This window comes from Macaca nemestrina, chromosome 2 (genome assembly GCF_043159975.1).
Source record: "Macaca nemestrina isolate mMacNem1 chromosome 2, mMacNem.hap1, whole genome shotgun sequence".
NCBI classification, from domain to species: Eukaryota; Metazoa; Chordata; class Mammalia; order Primates; family Cercopithecidae; genus Macaca; species Macaca nemestrina.
The window spans coordinates 101,498,249-101,520,445 of NC_092126.1; the positions used below are offsets into that span (position 1 = coordinate 101,498,249).

Consider the following 22,197-nt stretch of genomic DNA (forward strand, 5'->3'; position numbering starts at 1 on the left):
GCAAAGTGGAATGAGAACGGAGTAATAACAATAGCTAAGATGTATTGAACATTTGCTGTGTGTTAGACCCTGTTCTATACATACCTTATCTCTCTCTATCCTTAAAACAATCAAATGCAAGGTAGGTCCTATCACTATCCCCATTTTACAGATGAGAGCACTGGGGCACAGAGAGGTAAGGCCATGTAGCCCAGCCATCCCCCATGGGTTTTTTTGAGAGGATTAAACCTACATAAAGCAGCTGGCACAGGGTCTGGCATGTGGCAAGTGCTCAGTAAATGCTAGCAGTGAAGATGGTGGACCAACTTCAAAGACACAGGAAAGAGAAGGGTCTCGCGAGAGTTGGGAGCTGGAGCACACCTGATTCTGGAGGCTCCTGGCAAAGCTCGACTGGGGACCTGCCGGAGTGAGAAAGGCTCACCTCTTGGGAACGCAGGGTTGGGTGCTGCTGAAGGCACAAGCCGCTGCTTTTCTCAGCTTCTGGAAAGATGTGGCCCTGGATTTATCCTCTGATGGCTCTTTCAGGAATAAGGTCAAGGACATGACGCCTGAGGATACGTCATCTGATGATATGTCATCTGATGATATGTCTGAAGAAGCGGCCAAGAACGTCATTCTCAATGCCCAGATCCTGAGATTGTTCCCATACCCTGTCTCCAAACCTGCCTAGGATCAATAAAGAGGAAGCAAACATCCAGGCTCCCCGAGGGCCAGGCCCCCAGACCATCTTGGGTTGGAATTGAGTGGCCAAGTATGGGGTCGTGGATTCCAGGCCACAGATTCCAGGCCCAGTTCAGTCTGTGGGGCAGGATCAGTCCTGCTCCCGGACCAGCACTTGACATTAAAAAAAAATGGCCGCCCTTCTGCGGGAGCTCTGCTGTGATTCATTCCAATAAAGGTACAATGTTGGTCTTGAGATGGCTGGGTCAAAGTTGGCCATGTGTGGAGAGTGCAGAGGCCCTTGGCCTGGAGGAGGATGGGTTAGACAGACTCCTTAGTGTCTTTGTCTAATCACTCAGGGACAGTAAGGAGCTCTCTGGATGGGGGCAGGGGAGTGGGGAGGGCAATGTCAATGAGGGCCAGAGGTGGAGCGAGGGCAAGACTGTGTCTGCACACCAACCACACCTGCTAGTCCACGCATCTGCTAGCATGGCGGGTTTCCACCTGAAGCACAGGCTGAGGACAGATTTCAAAGCTCCATTTTATGCACTAGTCAGGGCAGGGATGGAATGTAAAGGAACAATGAGAACTTCTCTCATTTGTCCCATTGTACAGGGCTTTCTCACCATCTTTTCACTGATGCTACAAATAAGCATGGCCTTGGGAATTACCCAAATCAGTCCACATCCCTGGGGATGCTTTCCTGATGGCTCCATCCTAGCTGACCTCTGGCCTCCACCACTCTGAGGATAAACCCCCATACCCCAGCTCACATCCTAACTGCCCTGCAGGTGATTCTGCCCTTCCCAGCTGGCATGGGGGCTCTGCCAGGCAGGGCCCAGGACTCCTCAACCAGACTGTGAAGTCCTTGGGTCAGACCCTCGGCACTACCTCCTCTCTCCCTGGGAGAGGAGGAGTCGGGGCCTGTCTTACCTCCTCCATGCTTGCCTAGTTTATTGGAAGATCATGGGCTTGCAGAGAATAGCTCTGGTTCGACTCCTTGTTGCCTCTGAGGGAGGAAGACAGATAAGCATGCAGTTCTCATGGAGCCAGGGCAGCAAGGCCATGGATCTCCCGGGCAGGTTGGAGTCCGGTGAAGCAGGGAGTGGCCTCCAGCATTCCTGGCACTCTGGCCCAGCACACTGCTTTGCGCATGTGCTCCCAAGCTTTGGGGCACCAAGAAGCTGGTGTCCATGCCTTTCCCTTTCAGTGTCATTTTCTGAGCCTACTGTTCTTAACTGGGTTTCCTAGTATGGTCTCCAAAGTGGGGTTTGAAGGGCCCGGAAAGGGATCTCGTGAAGTATCTGTCCGTAGGACCACAGGATGCTGGAGAAGTCTGTGTTGCTCTTTCTGGCAGAGGCCTGTGTGTGAGCTGTGATGCCAACATATAAGCCTTATTTAAACACCTCTCCTCAAGTTACTTTGCCAGGAATCACCTAGTGCCATAGGGGACAGGAGGAAGACAGGGGTCAGGACAGAAAACTGATGGGGCAGTGTGGGTGTGAAGGAGCTGGTTGTACAGGCTGTGGCTGTCAGCAAGACCAACTGCACTCCTACACGCTTTCAATTTTTCTTAGGTGGCCAAGGCTTGTCAGTCAGTTCCAGATAGGACCTATCTAGTTGTTTACTGAATCAATGGCTATTATTATTATTATTATTATTATTATTATTTTGAGACAGAGCCTCTCTCTGTTCCCCAGGCTGGAATGCAGTGACTGGATCTTGGCTCACTGCAAGCTCCGCCTCCTGGGTTCACACCATTCTCCTGCCTCAGCCTCCCAAGTAGCTGGGACCACAGGCGCCCACCACCACGCCCAGCTAATTTTTTGTATTTTTAGTAGAGATGGGGTTTCACCGTGTTAGCCAGGATGGTCTCGATCGCCTGACCTCGTAATCTACCCATCTCAGCCTCCCAAAGTGCTGGGATTACAGGCGTGAGCCACCGCACCCAGCCTGGCTAATATTATTTAGAGTTTGACATTACGTATTTTATTGGACTAGACCCATGCTGTCCCATACAGCAGCCACTAACCAGACGTAGGTATTGAGGGCTTAAAATGTGCCTAGTCTGGGAGGCCAAGGTGGGCGGATCACCTGCAGTTAGGAGCTCGAGACCAGCCTGGCCAACATGGTGAAACCCCCTCTCTACTAAAAATACAAGAATTGGCCGGGTGCGGTGGCTCAAGCCTGTAATCCCAGCACTTTGGGAGGCCGAGACGGGCGGATCACGAGGTCAAGAGATCGAGACCATCCTGGCTAATATGGTGAAACCCCGTCTCTACTAAAAATACAAAAAACTAGCCGGGCGAGGTGGTGGGCGCCTATAGTCCCAGCTACTCGGGAGGCTGAGGCAGGAGAATGGCGTAAACCTGGGAGGCGGAGCTTGCAGTGAGCTGAGATCCGGCCACTGCACTCCAGCCTGGGCAACAAAGCGAGACTCCGTCTCAAAAAAAAAAAAAATAAAAAAAAAAATAAATAAAAAATACAAGAATTAGCCAGGCATGGTGGGCGCCTGTAGTCCCAGCTACTCGGGAGGCTGAGGCAGCAGAATCACTTGAACCCTGGAGGCGGAGCTTGAGGTGAGCCAAGATCGTGCCATTGCACTCCAGCCTTGAGCGAGGCTCTGTCTCAAAACAAACAACAACAACAAATGTTGCTAGTCTGATTTGAGATGTGCTGTAACTGTGAAAAACACACTGGATTTCAAAGGCTTAGTACAATATAAAACATAAAACATCTCAATATTTTTCAATATATCTCAATAATATAGATCATATGTAAAAATGGCAGCATTTTGGATATATTGAGCAAATAAAACATTAAAATTAATTTCACCTATTCTTATTTATCTATTTTAATTTTACTTTAAGTTCTGGGATACATGTGCCGAAGGTGCAGGCTTGTTACGTAGGTATACATGTGCCATGGTGGTTTGCTGCACCCATCAGCCCGTCATGTAGGTTTTAAGCCCCACATGCATTAGGTATTTGTCCTAATGCTCTCCTTCCTCTTTCCTCCCATCCCCTGACTGGCCCCAGTGTGTGATGTTCCCCTTTCTTTGTCTATGTGTTCTCATTGTTCAACTCCCACTTATGAGTGAATACATTATTATTATTATTATTTTGATAATATGCGGTGTTTGGTTTTCTGTTCCTTGTGTTAGTTTGCAAGGATGATGGTCTCCAGCTTCATCCATTTCCCTGCAAACGACATGAACTAATTCTTTTTTATGACTGTATAGTATTCCATGGTGTATATGAACTGCACCTATTCTTAAAAATGTTTTGAAATGTGACTACCAAAAATTTTAAAACTATACATGACTTGCTTCTGTGTCTCACATTATAGTTCTATTACATAGTACTAGACTAGAACATTCCTTTTGTGGGTCTCACACATCATTCTTATCACACAGGTATCTTGGTGTAATGACTAAAATTAAATGCCAAAATTGTATGAAATTGTCTGCTGTCAATAAATTCTCTTTCTCACACATGTGATATTTTTATGATACAATAGACAGTGTCGACATGTCGGCAGGGGCCTCCCTGTGTGCAGAAAGAGAGAGAGAGAGAGGTCAGTAATCTTGCAGCTTGTGATGGTACCCGTGGATGCCTGTGAACTGTGAATTCCGGAGCTCTAATTTCCTGGTCACTGACTACTTGCCTTTGTGGAATTCTCACCTGCTTCTTTGAGCTGTTTGTATATTTCTACCATTGTTCAAGCACTGGCCTAAATGTGGCAGCAGCCTCTTGTCCTAGGTTATCCCCTTTCATCCCCATCCTTGACATGGGATGCTGCTGACCATTTACCAAAGGCCTTGAGGTCATGTTGAGGGGATGCCTGGGGTGAGTGCGAAGCAGCTCGGTACAGGATGAGGCCCCCAGACCATGAGTAGAAAACTTAGCCCCCCATGAATGCAAGCCCCAAGTCCAGAAACAAACAGTTGTGAATCCTGTAAGGCCTTGGCAGAAGCAAACACTAAAGCAATCCACAACAAGGTTGCCGCAGCAACTCAAGAATTACAGGGCTTCTAAGGAAGATGAATCTCAATGAAAATGAACTTGTAAGTAAAAATTACTGAGCACATGAAGAAATAAAATGGCATAAAAACAGAAGGAATACACTGGAGGGTTTGCCATCAATGAACTAGTGGTGATAGTGCTGTTTCTGAAAAGACTTTGTTTAAAATGTTCAGAGATAAAGTCACATAACTCCTAAGACACAAACTTGGAAAAAGACACCCATAAATCCTAGAAATGAACACCATAGTGGCTGAATTAAAGAACACAATAGAGAAGTAAAATCAGAATAAGATACTGCCCAAGAGGGAGTGAGTTGCTCGATTCTTTTATTATTAAATATAACTCCCCTGTCTCTATTAATGCTTTTTGCCGTAAGTTTTATTTCACCTGACATTCTTACAGTAATCTTTTAAACTTTTTCATTGAAGAATAACACATGTAGAAGTGCATAAATCATTTAATGTGTTTTTGTTTATTTGTTTTTAGAGACAGGGTCTCGCTCTCTTTCCCAAGCCGAAATACAGTGGTGCAATCATAGCTCACTGCATCCTCAATTTCCTGGGCTCAAGTGATCCTCCTGCCTCAGCCTCCACTTAAAAAGTGCTGAGATTACAGGTGTGAGCCACCATGCCCAGCCCTGTTTTTTTGAATATCACAAAGCACATACTGGGTACCCATTGCCCTTATCAAGAAACAGACAATTATCAGCATCCCAAAGCTCCCTCCTTCCTCTCTCAGTCACCGTCTCCCCTTCCTTCAAGGTAATTACTCATTTCTAACAATATAGGTTATTTTTACTGGTTTTTGAACTTTATAAGAGCAGTCACAGTTTGAACTCTTGCTTCTTTCACTCAACTCTGAGATTCATCCATCATAGCTCACTGCAGCCTCAAACTCCTGGGCTCAAACAATCCTCCTGCTTCAGCCTCCAGAGTAGTTGGGGCTGCAGGCACATGCCACCATATCTGGTTAATTAAAAAAAAAAAATTGGAGGCTGGGCACAGTGGTTCACGCCTGTAATCCCAGCACTTTGGGAGACTGAGGTGGCTGGATCACTTGAGGTCAGCAGTTCAAGACCAGCTTGGCCAACATGGAGAAACCCCATCTCTACTAAACATACAAAAATTAGCCTGGCATAGTGATGCATGCCTGTAATCCCAGCTACCTGGGAGGCTGAGGTGAGAGGATGGCTTGAACCTGGGAGGCAGAGGTTGCAGTGAGCCGAGATGGTGCCACTACACCCCAGCCTGGGCGTCAGAGTGAAACTCCATCTCAATTTTTTTTTTTTTTTTTTTTTTTTAGAGACAAGATCTTGCTATGTCACCCTAGCTGGTCTTGAACTCCTGATATCAAGTGATCTGGTCACTTCCATCTCCCAAGCAGCTGAGGTTACAGGTGCAAGCCACCATGCCCAGCAAGTCGTTTGTTTTTATGCTATGTTCTGTTGTATGAATGGGCCACAGGTTATTCATCCATATCCAAAGTGATAAACCTTTGGTGCTTTCCAAATGGTGAAAATGTACTATGATGAATAATGCCTGTATGAACCTTCTTGTAACTGTATCCTGGAGGACAGACACCCTGGTTTCTCTAGGGTTTTTACCTGGGAGCAAGAATGCTGAGTCAGAGAGAATACATCACTCAATTTTACTAGATATGCCAAGCCATTATCCAAAATGGTGTTTCAATGTACACTTTTAAAAAGCAGGGTAAAGACTTCATGCATGTCACATCTTTGATAATACTTGATTTTTTTTCAGATGTAAGTTTTACACAATCTATGGCTGTGTAGTGATGTATCTTGAGTTTAAAATTGCATTTCCCCCCTTCCTAAGAAGGTTGAGAACTTTTTCATAAATGCATTGGCCACTTGGATTTTCTGTTTTGTGAAGTACCTAGTCAAGTCTTTCACCCATTTTTGTTTTTTGAATTTTTGTTGTTGTTGTTGTTGTTGTTTTGAGATGGAGTCTTGCTCTGTCACCCAGGTTAGAGTACAGTGGCACGATCTTGGCAAACTGCAACCTCCACCTCCTGGGTTCAAGTGATCCTCCCACTTTAGCCTCCCAAGTGGCTGGGATCACAAGCATGCCACCACCACACTTGACTAATTTTTATATTTTTAGTAGAGACGGGGTTTCACCATGTTGGCCAGGCTGGTCTCAAATCCCTGGCCTCAGGTGATCTGCCCACACCGGTCTCCCAAAGTACTGGGATTACAGGCGTGAGCCACCATGCTTAGCCCCATTTTTGTTTTGAGTTGTCTGTTCTTGTCCTTAGAGGTTCACTGGAGTGCCTTATGTATTCTTGCCATGAGTCCATTATTATCTTATCTGTTTTGCAAACATCTTGCCCTCCTTTGGCTTGCCTTTTCACCTAATTTTTTTTGCCTTTCATATTTACATATCCAATCTGCCTGAGACTGGTTTTTTTGTGTGCATGTATGATGTGAAGAAGGCTTTCATCTTCATTTTTTTTTTATATGGATGCCTGATTTTTCCAGGATCCTTTATTGGAAAGATGGTCTTCCCCCCACTTGTCTCAGTGCCATCATAAATCAAGTGACTGTACATGTGGGTCTGGTTCTGGTTCTCTGTTCTGTTTCAGTCACCTGGCCATTCTTCTGTCAATACCGCACTTTCTTAAGGACTCTAGTGTGTTAACCTCTTGGTATCTAGCACAGCAAGTTCTCCCATGTTGTTTTTTCTTTAAGACGGTCTTGGCTTTTCTTGGCTCTTTGCATTTCCATTTAAATCTTAGAGTCAGCTTGTGAAGTTACACAACAACAAATAATGTGATGGAATTTTGATCAGAGTTGTGGTGACGCTAAAGGACAGTTTGCAATATTGAGTCTTCCAAACCAAGAACATGTTAAATCATCTCTACATTTATTTGTCTTCTCCAAAGTCCATTGGTAAACTTTTAGTTTATAGTTTTCTCACTAGAGCCCTTGTATGTTTTTACTTATGTATGGGTGCCTTATAATTTTAAGCTTTTGTAAACACTGTCTTTTGTTTTTGTTTTCTTAATTTCATTTTCCATTAATTGCTGGTATTGAGAATTGTAATTTTGCATGTTGATTTTTATATCCACAGTCTTGTTAAATAGTGTCTCTTCCTTTTCAGTGTTTGTCTTATATTTCTCTTCCTTGCTTTGCTATACTAGCTAGTTCCTCCAGTACAACATGGAAAAGAAGTGATATGTGTAGGAATTTCTTGTCTTGACTCTGATTTTAAAGGGAAATCACTCACCATTTTAACATTGCATGATGTTTTTTGTAAGTTTGTTGTGTTGTACATAGCCATGATCAGATTAAGGAAGTGTTTTACTGTTTCTGCATTTCCAGGAGTTTTTCTTCTCCTTTTGATATTAAATTGTATCAAATATTGCAGTTTTGGAAAGGAGCCTCCTCCATCCCAGGGGGGTGTTCTAGAGTAGTTGGAGACCTGAGGTGCCAGCTTGTCCCCTCTCCAGTTTCCACCCCACCACCCTAGTCTGTGACCTGGTACAGCCCCCTGCCCAGCAGACCTGTTCCTCAGCCCTGGGCCATGTTTATTCCATAGCTGTGGGCTGGGGCTGAGGGATAAGGCAGAGCCTCAGAGCTGGTGAGGGGACAGGTATCTCTCGTCATCATAAGACCCTTGGCCCCAGAACCACAGGGTACAGGCCTTCTTGCCAGCACATCTTGCACCATCAATGTGGTAGCTTACTGCTCCTATAGGTAGTAGGTTAGGAAGGGCCCTGGGCAGGATGTCCAGGCTCTGTGGGCAGTGCAGGGGACTCTGGGAGGGGCTGTAACTGGCAGTGAAGAAAACTTACAAGGTGATGGAGGTTGGGAGTGCATTGGTGGGTCACACCTCCAGCAGCCCACTGTTTGGAGAGACCTTGAAAGTCACTGTGTCTTTGGCCAGCTCCAAGAGGAAGGGAGGACAAACATGAGCACAGGTGGCCCCATGTACCACTACAGGAAGATTTCAGCCACCCCCAGGCTTGCCTGCCTCTCAGGTCTGCACCTCTGGTCTTGCTCAGCACCACAGGGCAGGGCAACCCTGAGATCACATGAGATTGGAGGACTGGCTGCTCTGCAGGAATTTCAAATGGTGCCAGCCCTGGGGAGCCACCTCACAGGGACATGATACATGAGCTCCACTATGGTTTAAACATTTGTCTCTTCCAAAACTCATGGTGAAATTAAATCTCCGATGTGGCAGTATTGAGAGCTGGGCCTTTAAGAGATGATTAGGTCATGGAGGCTCTGCCCTTATGAATAAATTAATCCATTCATGGATTACTGGATTAACACGTTATTATGTGAGTGGGGATGCTGGCTTTATAAGAAGAGAGACCTGAGCTAGAACACTTTTCTCCCTCACCATGCGATACCCTGTGTTCACTCAGGCAAACTATCCCCACCAACAAGAAGGCCCTCACCAAATGCAGCCCCTCAGCCTTGGACTGCTCATTCTCCATACCTGTAAGAAACAAATTATTTTTTAAATAAATTACCCACTTTCAGGTATTCTAAGCAACAGAAAATGGACTAAGACAGGACCCTTCCTGGGGGATCATCTTCTCTCCAGTTTCTGTGGCCCAGTAACTTCGGCAGCTGCTCAGGTGCATCTGGTAGACCTCCCAGACTCGTTGCTGGCTCACAAAGCAGGTCTCAAAGTCCACGCAGCTGGTGGAGAGCTGCAGCTCAGGCACGGCCACTATGGCTTGCAGGAGCAGCACCCTTGGGGGACCAGGCAACCTTGTCCATTCTGGGTGGGCTCTGAGTCAAGGCCTCTGGGACACAGGGAACCCTGCTGACCCCAAGTACTGATGTTCCTGAGGAGAACAGGGGAAGTGCCAACAGATGGCAGGGGGCTAGTGCCACCTTTAAAGGCCAGGGCTGCTGGTGGGAGTCTGTGCAGGGAAAGGACCAGGATGATATGCCATCTACTCCCCCTACCATCCCTGCCTCCCTCACTCCCCCCAAGCTCTGCTCCCTGCTCCCTGGTTAATTGGGCTGCCCTCCTCTTCCTCCTTTCACCTCCATGGGGCCCACAGGTTAATTGGGCTGCCCTTCTCTTCCTCCTTTCACCTCCATGGGGCCCTTCAGTTCCTCTCAGGCCCTGAGCCACCTGGCCCCATCCCTCAGCCTCATGTCTTATCTGTGCCCTGCCTTCTGTAGCTCCTGGCAGTCCCTGCATCACCCTCAGGCACCTCAGGCACCTCAGGCATGCACAACCTCATCATCTCAGCCCCAGCTTCTCAGCCCCAGCAGCTGCCCAGGTGCCAGGCTGGAAACCCCGAGCTCCATTGCTCAGCCTCTTGTTTCTGGCCTCTCTGGAGTCCTTCTGGAAAAGTACCCACAGGTAACTGTTGCATCCTGAGATCTTGTTGTTTCAGAAAGTTCCAGGAAGAAGCTCAGCCCCTGGGGAAAAACAAAAATCACTTGGATCCAGAGATACTTGAGTTGGAGATGAATATTGATGAACTGTCCTCATTATTATACTAAAAACCCCACCCACCAAGAGGGGAGCTTATTTTCCATTTTCTATACATGCTATGTATGTAGAAGCATGAATGGTGACTGCATCTGCACTGCCTTTACATACAATGACTCGGCTCACCTACCTAATAAAAGCCCTGTTTTCACCATTATTTGGGGAGGCATTGCTCTTGGGTGCTATCACTGGCATCCTCCTTAATTGTTGCAAGTAATAAAGTCACCTTGTTAAACCCTCCTTGATTGTGGTCATTGGACTGTCACCTGCCAAGTGACCAAACCCATCCATTGTATTACAATCCAATGGGTTATTCTTGACCACTGCACAGAAAAGCCAATACATCGAGTCAGCAGAATTGCAGCAGAGAAAGAGTTTAATTATTGCAAGATGGTCAGGCAGAAGGATGGGAGATATTTCTCAAATCTGCCTCCCCAAGAGCTCAGAGGCTAGGGCTTTAAAGCATAATTAGGCTGGCAGGGGGATAAGGAATGGGTCCTACTGATTGTTTGGGGATGAAACCATAAGAGCGTCTAAACTGTCTTCACATGCTGAGCCATTTTTTGGGTGGGGGGTCATAGGACTTGTTGAGTCAGCTCCTTGGTATTAGTCATGGGTCTAGGTGGTGTCATTTGGTCTGCCTGAATGCAAAAGTCAGAAAAATATCTCACAGACCAATCCTAGGTTTTAACAATAGTGATGTTATCTATAGGAGCAATTGAGAAAGTTATAAATCTTGTGGCCTCCAGCTACATGACTCCTGAGCAGTAAGCAAACTAGGGAACAATGGCTGGTTATCACTTTACTATGCTTAGAGCTTAGCAGGATTCAGGTCCCTACCATAATTCTAACCTTGTGGTCTTTCATTAGTTTTACAAAGGTGGATTTGGTCCCCAAACAAGCAGGGGGTTAGTTTTGAGAAGGGGCTATTATCGTCCTTGCTTTAAAGTTAAACTATAAGGCCAGGCACAGTGGCTCACTTGTAATCTCAGCATTGTAGGAGGCTGAGGCAGGAGAATCACTTGAGTTCAGGAGTTTGAGACCAGTCTGGGTAACATAGTGAGACCCTGTCTCTATAAGAATAAAAATAGGCCAGATGTGGTGGCTCACGCCTGTAATCCCAGCACTTTGGGAGGCCTAGGCGGGCAGATCATGAGGTCAGGAGATCGAGACCATCCTGGCTAACACGGTGAAACCCCATCTCTACTAAAAATACAAAAAATTAGCTGGGTGTGGTGGTGGGTGCCTGTAGTTCCAGCTACTCCAGAGGCTGAGGCCGGAGAATGGCGTGAACCTGGGAGGTGGAGCTTGCAGTGAGCCAAGGTCCTGCCACTGCACTCCAGCGTGGGTGACAGAGTGAGACTCTGTCTCAAAAAAAAAGAAAACAAAAACAAAGAATAAAAATAAAAATAAACTAACCAGGCATGAGAGTGCATGCCTGTAGTCCCAGGGAGGCAACCTGGGTGACAGAGCAAGACCCTTTCTCAAAAACAACAACAACAAAAAACCTATAAGCTATATTCGTCGCATAGTTAGCTTGGCCTATGCCCAGGAATGAACGAGGACAGTTAGCCTGTGTGGTTACAACCAGGATGGAGTCAGCTTTGTTAGATTTCTCTCACTGTCATAATCTTCATAAAGGTGATTTCAGCTGTGTGGGCAAAACTCCCCTGGGCCGCTCCTTCACACTCCTCATCTGCATCCCACCTTAGCCTCCACACCACAGCCTAGTGACCTTCTAGCCCATGGTGCTCATTCCTTACAATTGTGTCAGGTACTCTCACTGTTTCCACCCATCAGGCATTCCCTCAGCCTATCAATGTGTTTACCGTCTCCTCTGATTAAAAAGTGTACAGGCTTCACATGCCACCTCCTGCAGGTAGTCTTCCATGATTTCCCACACTCTGGCCCCTCACCCAGCTTTGGGCTCATGAGGCAGGTAAGGGTGGATGGCCCTCATCTCTCTGCACACAGGGTCTCTTCTAGGGGAGACTGAGCCCCAGGACAGGGGCAGGGGCTCCTTATTTCTGAGGGCCCTGCCAGGTCTTTCCTTCTCTGGCCCCAGCAGAACAGAAACCAGCCTACTTTGGCCCTCCTCTCCATGTTGGGCAGGCGTTGGGCAAGGCTGAGTGGTCTGGTTTGCGTATTCCAGCAGCAGGTTCTGAGTAAACAGCATCTCTCTCTCCATTCGCGCTCTGCTGAATGTCCACCCCAGGCAGCATCTGGTTGGCTGGGAGCTTTTGATAGGAGAGCAGCTCTAGGGAGAGCAAGAAGGAGACATTCACCTGAGCAGATGTGGACATGGTGTCATCTCTGGGTGTAGAGGGCAGGTGGCCACTTCCTTACCTGGAGCTCCATCCTCCTTCCCTCCGAAGCCCAGCCCCTGTAGGCTGGGACTGGCCCAGCCTTGCCCAGCCAGCAGCCCAGCAGCCCAGCAGCTCCCCAACCTGGTGCTTTCATTCCACAAGTGCTGCTCAGCACCTACTCTGCCCAGCACCCTGCTAGTGCCAGGGATGAGCTGCACCTGCCCTCAGGGATCACAGGCTAGAGGAGAAGGGACATGAACAAACCACCCTTTACCATCTCGAATGCCCAGGGCTCTGGTCAGGCTCAGAGGTCCCTATGCTGAGGACAGCAAGGAGCCTCTGACAGGTTTTAAGCAGGTGTACATCCAAGTTAGCTTTTGTTTGCACAGTGGTCCCTGGCTCTGTGGAGAGGGGGGCTACAGAAGCATGCATAGGTGTGAGGTTGCCAGAACGGAGGCTAAGATTGTAACTGAGGCTGGACAGGATGGAGCTTGGACTCCTGGCTCTCAGACATAGGCCCACAGATCTGGCTCAACAGATTTACCCAAGGCATCTGTTGGAAGTACAGGGTTAAGAGCAAGTCAGTCAGACCCTTTATTAAGACCTTAGATTTGACTGTGCCTCCAGGGCCCTTTCAACTACACTGTGATAGTTTAATAGGAGCTTCTGTGGTATTATTCTATATTAATGTTGTTTAATACGGTAGCCACTAGCCATATGTGGCTATTGAACACTTAAAGTGTGGATAATACGACTGAGGAGTTGAATTTTAAAATTTATTTAGCTTAAGTTTAATTTAAATGGCCACATGTGGCTAGTGGCTACTGTAATGCAGGGTCCCCCCCAGACATAGTGAATCAGAAACTCTAGGGGCAGGGCCTGGAAGTCTGTGCTTTAATAAGGTGATCCTGATAAGGCTCAAGTTTGAGACTCACTAAGTTAGAGTTCAATAACAAGGAGATAAACGTAACACCTCCACGAGATTTGGAGATTTTGAAATATGTCCAAGCAATGCTGGGTCTAAGAGGAAATCACTACAGAAATTAGAAAATATTTGAAATTGAACGATAATGAAATGATTGTGTACAAATTTGTGGATTACAGCTAAAACAATACCAACAAGGCAAACTTAGTCTTAATTATTATATTAACAAAGAAAAAGGCTGAAAATTAATAAGCTAGGTATTTTAGTTTAAGAAGTTAGAAAAGTTAAATATGCTCATCAAACATGTAGAAAATGAAATGATAAAGATAAGTGCAGAGATCAGTGAAATAGAAAACAAAAATGTAATACCGGAGATAAAGAAGGCCGAAAGGTAATTACTTAAGAAGATTAATTATATGGACCTGCCAATATTAATTCTTTCTAAAAAGAGAGAAGGTACAAATGAATAATATTAGCAATTAAGAGGGAACGTGGTTCCTCAAAATGTCAAGCATAATTATTGTATGGTCCAGCAATTCCACTCCTAGGTATATACCCAAGAGAAATAAAAACCGATGTCCACACAAAAACCTGTACATGAATGTTCATAGCAGCATTATTCACAATAGCAAAAAATTAAAACAACTCAAATGTTCATCAACTGACAAATGGATAAATAAAATGTGCTATATCCATACCATAAAATATTTTTGGCATAAAAAAGGGAAAGACGTATTAACACATTCTGTAATATGGATGAATCTTGAAAGCATTATGTTAAGTTAAATATACCAACCACAAAAGACCACATATTGTATGATTCCATTTATTTGAAATGCCCAGAATAGGCAAATCTATAGAGATCAAAAGTAGATTGATGGTTGCCAGGTACTGGGGTTTGGTAATAATAAGAATGACACTATGGTGTATGGAGATTCTTTTGGGGGTGATTAATACGTTCTAAAATTGGTTGTGATGATAGTTGCACAATTCTGTGAAAACACCAAAAATAATTGAACTGTATATGCTATAAATAGGTTAATTATGTGGCATGTGACATATGTCAATAGGGATATTAGTTTTGTTGTTTTATTTTGTTTTTGAGACATGGTCTTGCCCTAATGTGCACTGGCGTGATCACGGCTCACTGCAGTCTCACCCTCCCTGATTCAGGGGATCCTCCCTCCTCAGCCTCCCAATAGCTGGGACTACAGGCCCACACCATCAGACCTAGTTAATTTAACATTTTTTTTTTTTTGTAGAGACAGGGTTTCTCTATGGTGCCCAGGCTGGTCTCTAACTCCTGGATTCAAGTGACTGTCCTGTTTTGGCCTCCCGAAGTTCTGGGATTACAGTCATGAGCCACCACACCTGGCCTGGACGTTAGTTTTAAAGAAAGAAAGAGTAGGAGTCAGAGGGTGGAGAAGTGGAGAGTAAGGTATTCTCTCTGCAATGGTGTAGGAGTGCAAATTGTGCAACATTTCTAGATGGGAGTTTGGAAATATGTATGAATAGTTAAGATTTGTATACCCTTTCACTATTTACCTGAATAATTACCCAAATATAAAAATATGCGTGCACAAGGATGTTCATTATTGCTTTGTTACAGTAAAAATAAAAATTGTAAGTAACTTTGTCATTGGCTAGGAGGCACTATTGTTTAGATGAAGTAGTCAGTACGATTTATGAGAAAGTTCCATATTTACTGACATGAAAAGATGTCCATGGCTGAGCACAGTGGCTCGTGCCTGTAATCCCAGCACTTTGGGGGCTAAGGTGGAAGGATCGCTTGAGCTTAGAAATTCAAGGCTGCAGCGAGCTATGATTGCACCACTGCACTCCGGCCTGGGCAACAGAGTGAGACCCTATCTGTAAAAAAAGAAAAATAAAAAAGAAAAGGTGTCCATGACATAATGGAAGAAAGCAGTTTAGCAGAACCTCACATGTAATGTATGTATGCCATTTATGTAAAATTCAGAAATTTATTTTTACATAGAGGGATGTTCAGAATTACATTCATCAAAATGTTGACTGATTTCCACCAGATGGTTTCGTGAAAATATTTAAATGTTTTCTTATTTGTATTTTAAGGTAGTGTTGGAATTTAAAAAAATAGGTATGCATCATGTTTACAAAGACATTAAAGTTATTCCCAAAGAGGGGAAATAAAAAAAAAAAAAAAGAAAGAGGACAAGTCCCAGCTACCTGAGAGGCTGAGGCAGGAAGATCACTTGAGCCCACAAGTTCCAGGTTACAGTGAGGTATGATGGCGCCACTACACTTCAGCTTACAGAAATTTTTCTGGAACAAGACTCTGTCTCCAAAAAAAAAAAAAAAAGAGGAAGTACTTCTGATTTATGAGTCTTGCAAAGCCTTGAATAAAACACACACACAGGTTAGGACAGTTTAATAAAGGAAAAATAAATCTTAATTTCATTCACTAACGTAATTATAAAAATCCTAAGCAACATATGATAAATCAAATCCAGAAAGATATTTAAAAATAAAAATACATTTTGACAGCCTGGCCAACATAGCAAAACTCTGTCTCTATTAAAAGTACAAGGCTAGGCGGGTGGCTCATGCCTGTAATCTCAGCACTTTGGGAGGCTGAGGCAAGTGGATCACTTGAGGCCAGGAGTTCGAGACCAGCCTGGCCAACAAGGTGAAACACCATCTCTACTAAAAATACAAAAATTAGCTGGGTATGGTGTCACATGCTTGTAATCCCAGCTACTTGGGAGGCTGAGGCAGGAGAATCACTTGAACCTGGGAGGCAGAGGTTGCAGTGAGCCAAGATAGTGTCACTGCACTCCAGCCTGGGTGACACAGTGAGACCCGGTCTCAAAAAAATAAATAAATAAATGAAAGTTATTCCTAAGCCCTGGTAATGTGCAAAATATTTACTTAAAAAAATACATTTTGAAAGAAAAACATGTGTGACCAGATTGAGTTTCTTCCTGAAATATAAGATTGGTTTTATGTTATAAAATAGAGTAATATATTTAATCATATTAATACATTTAAATTTATCATTTAAAATTCAACATACATTAATTTTTTCCTGTCTTAGCGAAAACTCAAGATGGGAAAGAATTTATTTAACCTAATAAAGGGCATCTATATAAAATTGATTATACTTAAAACAGCAAAGATTATACTTCATGTTAAGATGTTGAAAGCATTTCCTTTGAGATCAGGTACTGTTCCCTCACTACTTCTGTTCCACAAGTACTAGACATCGAAGCTGGTGGAGTAACACAAGAAAAAGAAATAAGAGAAATAGAGTATAAGCATCAGGCAGGAAGTTAAAATATAATTATAATTGCAGACAACATGATGGTCTGCAGAAAATATGTAAAACTCTATGCATGAATAAAATAAATGATAGACTTAGCTAGTCTCCAGGAATGTTTTCAGTCTGAATTCACACACTGCTTGTGAAGTTCGTTGGAGCATGTTAGCTAAGGTGGCAACACTCCTTTTTCATGTCCAGGCCTAACTGATGCCCAGACTAAGGAGCTGGTCTTTCACCTGGGGATAATGCCAAGCAGTGTTCTTATTAGGAAACCTCCAGGAGAGTGTGGAGTGTAAGAAGAGGTCCCCATATTTCAAGGCACAAAGTGAAGATCTTGCAAGGTTTACAAAACTTCACGGAGATGTTAAGAGCTCAACTTAAATAAAGCTGTTAAAGAGACAGAAAATAATGAAGAAAGGTGGGCAGAGATGACTCCCATGAAACACAGAACCCGGAGGACCCCTCCATCCCTGCATCTGGGACGGCAGGTGGGTGATGCCCAGTTTTGCATCTTCCTCTCCTTCATGTTTTCGCATTCAATCTCCAAGACCTGTCAAGTCTTCCTCCCAATATATCTCTTGGTTCTGATCTCTTCCTCTGTCACTGAACTCCCTGGTTCCGACCACCATCACCTCCCACCCACAACAGCTTCACAAGTCCTGTCACTGCCTTGTTTCTGCCCCTCCTTCACCCATCCAGAGTGATCTTCCAAAAACAAATCTGAACACCATAAACCATGAAGCGGCCTTGGGGGAAAAAAGCCAAAAAATGTTTTTTAACAAATAAGTTCCCAATTATAAACAAATAAACACAACCTGACCAGTCACTCCCCAGATCAAGTCTCTCAATAGCATCCTATTGTCCTCAGCTGCTGACACCCCCTCTGAGGAAGGAACAATGACTCTGCCATTCATCTCTCTAGCCCAGCCCTAGCACAGAAATCGGCACATAATTGGTTGCCCCATAATGTTTGTTGCATGCATAAATGTGGGTGAGTATTGATGCTCATAGGTTTGTTGTGAGGATGTGGGGAATTTGATGCCTTCCACATTTTTCTGAGAAGAAGGAGGCAATTTTGCTGAGTATGACCAGCAAGCATGTTGGACAGGAGCCTGAGGACTGTGGTGAAGGCTGGACAGAGCTGCAGTGGGGGACGGGAGAAGCAGCTGAGCAGAGTGCACTAGCCCTAAGCCCTGGGTAGGGCTGGAGGCCAGGGGGGTGTGCAATTTTCTTTAGCATTATCCAGTAGTGTGGGCTCCAAAAGGGAAACCTGGCTGGGTTGATGCCAAGTTAGGGTTTTTCCACTGCCTGTAAAGCACCAGGAGTTGAGTGTGATGTCAACAGAGTGGTTAAAGCGATGGGCTGGTTAGAAAAGGAAGTAGTGCCGAAAAGAGTGAGGTGAGGAAACACTAAACAGGTCTTGATAAGGTCTCAAAGCTCATGCAATGTGGTGGGGAGGTGGAAGGGTGGGCGCAGCGTGGGGCAGAGGATGCTATGCTTCAGAGGTAGGGCAGTGATGGTAAGATCTGGGAGCAAAGGTTAAAGTAGGGATAAGGTGAAGGCAAAGGAGCTACAGACATCAAGGCGCTGTATTTCCATGGATGGGATTATGAAGTTCTGCATCTGGATGCTTCAGAACATGTCCCAGATGAAGAGCTGAAGGAAACATCCTCATGTGGCATTGGATCCAGGGCCCTGTGTGGAGCTACCAGACTTCCCTGAGCCTTGGCAAGGCCTGGATGACCTGTGTCCTGGACACCTGAGGCCAGTGTCACTTTAGACTGGATTCTGCAACCCTGCAGGAGCCCAGCAGTTGATTTTGCCTCCTCTAGAGACCTACATGGTAAAAAGGCCCAAGTGCCATTAGGTCAGGGCTTGGATTCAACATTGTACATTACAGGTTTCTTTTTATGAGTTTTTTTGTTTTAATTTTTGTTTTTGTTTTCTTCTAGATATCTTTTTCTCTGGTTTCAAAGATCAACTCTTTGAAATAATAATTTATTATTATTTCATTTTGGTGGTACTGTTTTCTCATGTTTTTGCCTTTCTTGTCTTCTTCTTTCTGCTTTCCTGCTTTTGTTTTTATTCCTCCTCCTCCTCCTCGTCCTTCTTCTTCTCCTCCTCCTCCCCTCATTTTCTTCTTCCTCTTTCTCCTCTTCCTCTTCTTCATCTTCGCTTTTTGATACAGGATCTCAGGCTGGAGTGCAGTGGTGCAATCTCAGCTCACTGCAGCTTCAACCTCCTGGGCTCAAGCAATCCTCCTGCCTCAGCCTCGCAAGTAGCTAGGACTACTGGCACACACTGCCGCACCCAGTTTATTTTTGATTTTGGGTAGAGACAGGGTCTCACTGTGTTGCCCAGGTTGGTCTCAAACTCCTGGGCTCAAACAATCCTCCCACCTTGGCCTCCCAAAGTGCTGAAATTACAAACATGAACCATCATGCCCAGTCTTGGCTTTGTTTGTTCTAACCTCCTGGATTATGGAGTGTATTAATTTCCTAGGGCTTCCATTTGAAAAGTACCACCAAGTAGGTGGTTTAAAAAAGAAGTTGATTCTCTCACAGTTCTGGAGGTTAGAAGTCCCAAATCAGGCATCAGCAGGGCCATGCGCTCTCTGGAGGATCCCGGGGAAAGTCCTTCTTTGCCTCTCCCTGCTTCTGGTTGTTGCCAGCAATTCTTGGGGTTCCTTAGTTTGCAGATGCAAAACTCTAGTCTCTGCTTCCACCTTCACATGGCCTTCCCCCATGTGTTTGTGTCCACATTTTCCCCTTCTTTTTTTTTTTTGAGATGGAGTTTCACTCTTGTTGCCCAGGCTGGAGTGCAATGACGGGATCTCCGCTCACTGAGACCTCCACCTCCCAGGTTCAAGCGATTCTCCTGCCTCAGCCTCCCAAGTAGCTGGGATTACAGGCATGTACCACCACGCCCAGCTAATTTTGTATTTTTAGTAGAGGTGGGGTTTCTCCATGTCGGTCAAGCTGGTCTCGAACTCCCAACCTCAGGTGATCCACCCACCTCGGCCTCCCAAAGTGCTAAGGTTACAGGCGTGAGCCACCATGCCTGGCCAATTTTCCTCTTCTTATAAGGACACTGGTCATTGGACTGGAGCCCCCCAGTTCAGTACGACATCATCTTAACTTGATTATACTTCAAAGACCCTATTTCCAAGTAAGTCACACTCCCAGATACTGAGAGTTAGGACCTGAGCACATCTTTTTGGGATACACAGTTCTACTCACTACATGGGGTTAATTTACTTTCACTCTTTAATGAAAGCATTCAAGAATATGCATTTATCTTTGAGGATATCTTAAAGGTCCTGATAAGAATGTTTTCATTTTCCTGCTTTCTAACTAGTGTGTTGTATTATTATTGCCTCTTTGAGTCACTAATTATTTAAGAGAATGATTTAAATGCTCCAAGCAGCTTGAGATTCCTTCAATTATTATTATTTTGTTTATTTTCTTTTTCTTTATTCTTTTAGTTCACAAAAATTCATTAATACAGAATACATTAAAATGCAAAGTCATCCCCTAACCAACAGTTTCTCAATCCCACTCCCACAGATCGTTGTTATTGATAACTTGGAGTTTATCTCTGCAAACCTTTCTTTCATGTATACAGAAGTACTTGGCTTAGGGACAGTGGGAGGGGGGTGAGGGATGAGGAATTACCTAATGATAATGTACACTCTTCAGGTGATGATTACACTAAAAGCCCAGACTCAATCACCACTCAATACATTCATCTTGCAAAACTGCACTTGTACACCTTCAATTTATTTTAAAAAACAAAACAAAACAAAAGAAGTACTTGGCTGAATTATGTGCTTCAAATACTCATGGAGTGGGAGAAGGGCAGATCCCAAGGAGTGAATGCAGTAAAACTAGGAAAAAAATGGAAGATATTCACATCTAATTTTCCTAAACCAAATTTGCTCCTAAAGTGAGTACAAATTAACAGCAGATATATTCACACTTTGGCGAAAATAAAAACATTTCTCCTAAGAGCTCTTTGGAATCTGTTTGCTTAAATATCAAAGTCCATTAAACTTTTCTCCAGATACAAACCCAAACTCAGCTTTAAAAAATTTTAACCTCAGCTGCATGAGTTACTTATTTAACTGGAGGCAGACCTACCCCCACCCTCAAACATTTGACCTGCTATGGGCTGTAGTGTGAAACATTTATTTTCACTTGTAAGAGCATCTCACTGATCTTACAAAGAATTTTACTGCCTCTGATATAGAAAGGACAGAAGAAATATTCATTTCCAACGTATCACAAGATGAAATCTTCTATATGTGTACGTGTTATAGAATTTCAGATCTATACAATCAATTAGTGAATCTGAATTATAATTGATTTGTCTAATTCATTCCCTAATTTCGGATTATTTTTATTATTTATTTATTTGTATTTCATTTTTTAGAGGTGGGGTCTCACTATATTATCCAGAGTGGTCTCGAACTCCTGGGTTCAAGCAATCCTCCCACATATACCTCCCAAAGTGCTGGGATTACAGGCATGAGTCATCATGCCTGCCCTCTGATTATTTTTAACTCAGTAATTTTATCTTTGACTTGGAAGTAGAAGGGATAAAATTTAAGCTACTAATATACTGCCTACTTTTTACTTTTAATATTACTCATTCTGGCCCATCGTGGTGGCTCACGCCTGTAATCCCAGCACTTTGGGAGGCTGAGGTGGGTGGATCATTTGAGGTCAGGAGTTCGAGACCAGCCTGCCCAACATGGTGAAACTCCGTCTCTACTAAAAATACAAAAATTAGCTGGGTGGTAGTGGTGCGCGCCTGTAATCCCAGCTACTCGGGAGGCTGAGGCAGGAGAATCACTTGAGCCTGGGAGGCGGAGGTTGCAGTGAGCCAAGATCATACCACTGCACTCCAGTCTGAGCAATAGACTCTGTCTCAAAAACAATAAGTAAAAATAAATAAGATAAAATTACTCATTCTGAAAAATATATACAAGCCTGAGTGGTTTCAATAGTTTTCCATGTTAATGAATGCAGATTTAGGAATGTGTGAGCTAAAAACAGCTAGCCTACAATTAATAGAATAAAGTATAATAAAGAACAGAATAAAGCATACTGGAATTTGAAAATAATGCATCTTTATGAAGAAAGCACATTTTCTTAAGGATCTTTGCCAAGATGAAGTTTTACTTTGAGAAAAATTCATGTTTCACGTGGCGACAAACCTCAAAGAAGTGTTCTGATGTTGTTTCATTGGAGACCAGTGTATAAGAATTGGATTGATGTTTGATACATTTTCATTATTATATTTACTAAATGAAAAGTTTTTTCTTTCTCTGAAAAGCTTACACCTAGTGCTTATCCTTGAATTCGTTTTCACTGGTTTGTTATGATGGTAATTTATTCAGCTGAAAAATGCCTAGATTCAAAGAAAATTCAATAATGTGAAATTCAAAGATCTTGTTAATAGAAAAAAATGTAGGCTAATATCTTCGTAGAAAATA

General features: G+C 44.1%; 1 protein-coding gene across 8 annotated transcripts in view; it reads left to right on the forward strand.

The window, feature by feature from the left end:
* The window catches only part of LOC105480201 (solute carrier family 22 member 14), a 37,201-nt gene extending 36,285 nt beyond the window's left edge, over positions 1-916 (forward strand). For 7 of the 8 annotated variants that reach the window (XM_011738756.3, XM_011738764.3, XM_011738760.2 and 4 more), the window contains one exon: positions 526-916. In XM_011738756.3, coding sequence (XP_011737058.1) covers positions 526-670 — 145 coding nt within the window. In that variant the 3' untranslated portion in view covers positions 671-916. The remainder of the gene's footprint in view (positions 1-525) is intronic. The other variant, XM_071091455.1, reaches the window with a different exon arrangement.
* Positions 917-22,197: the final 21,281 nt, after the last annotated feature.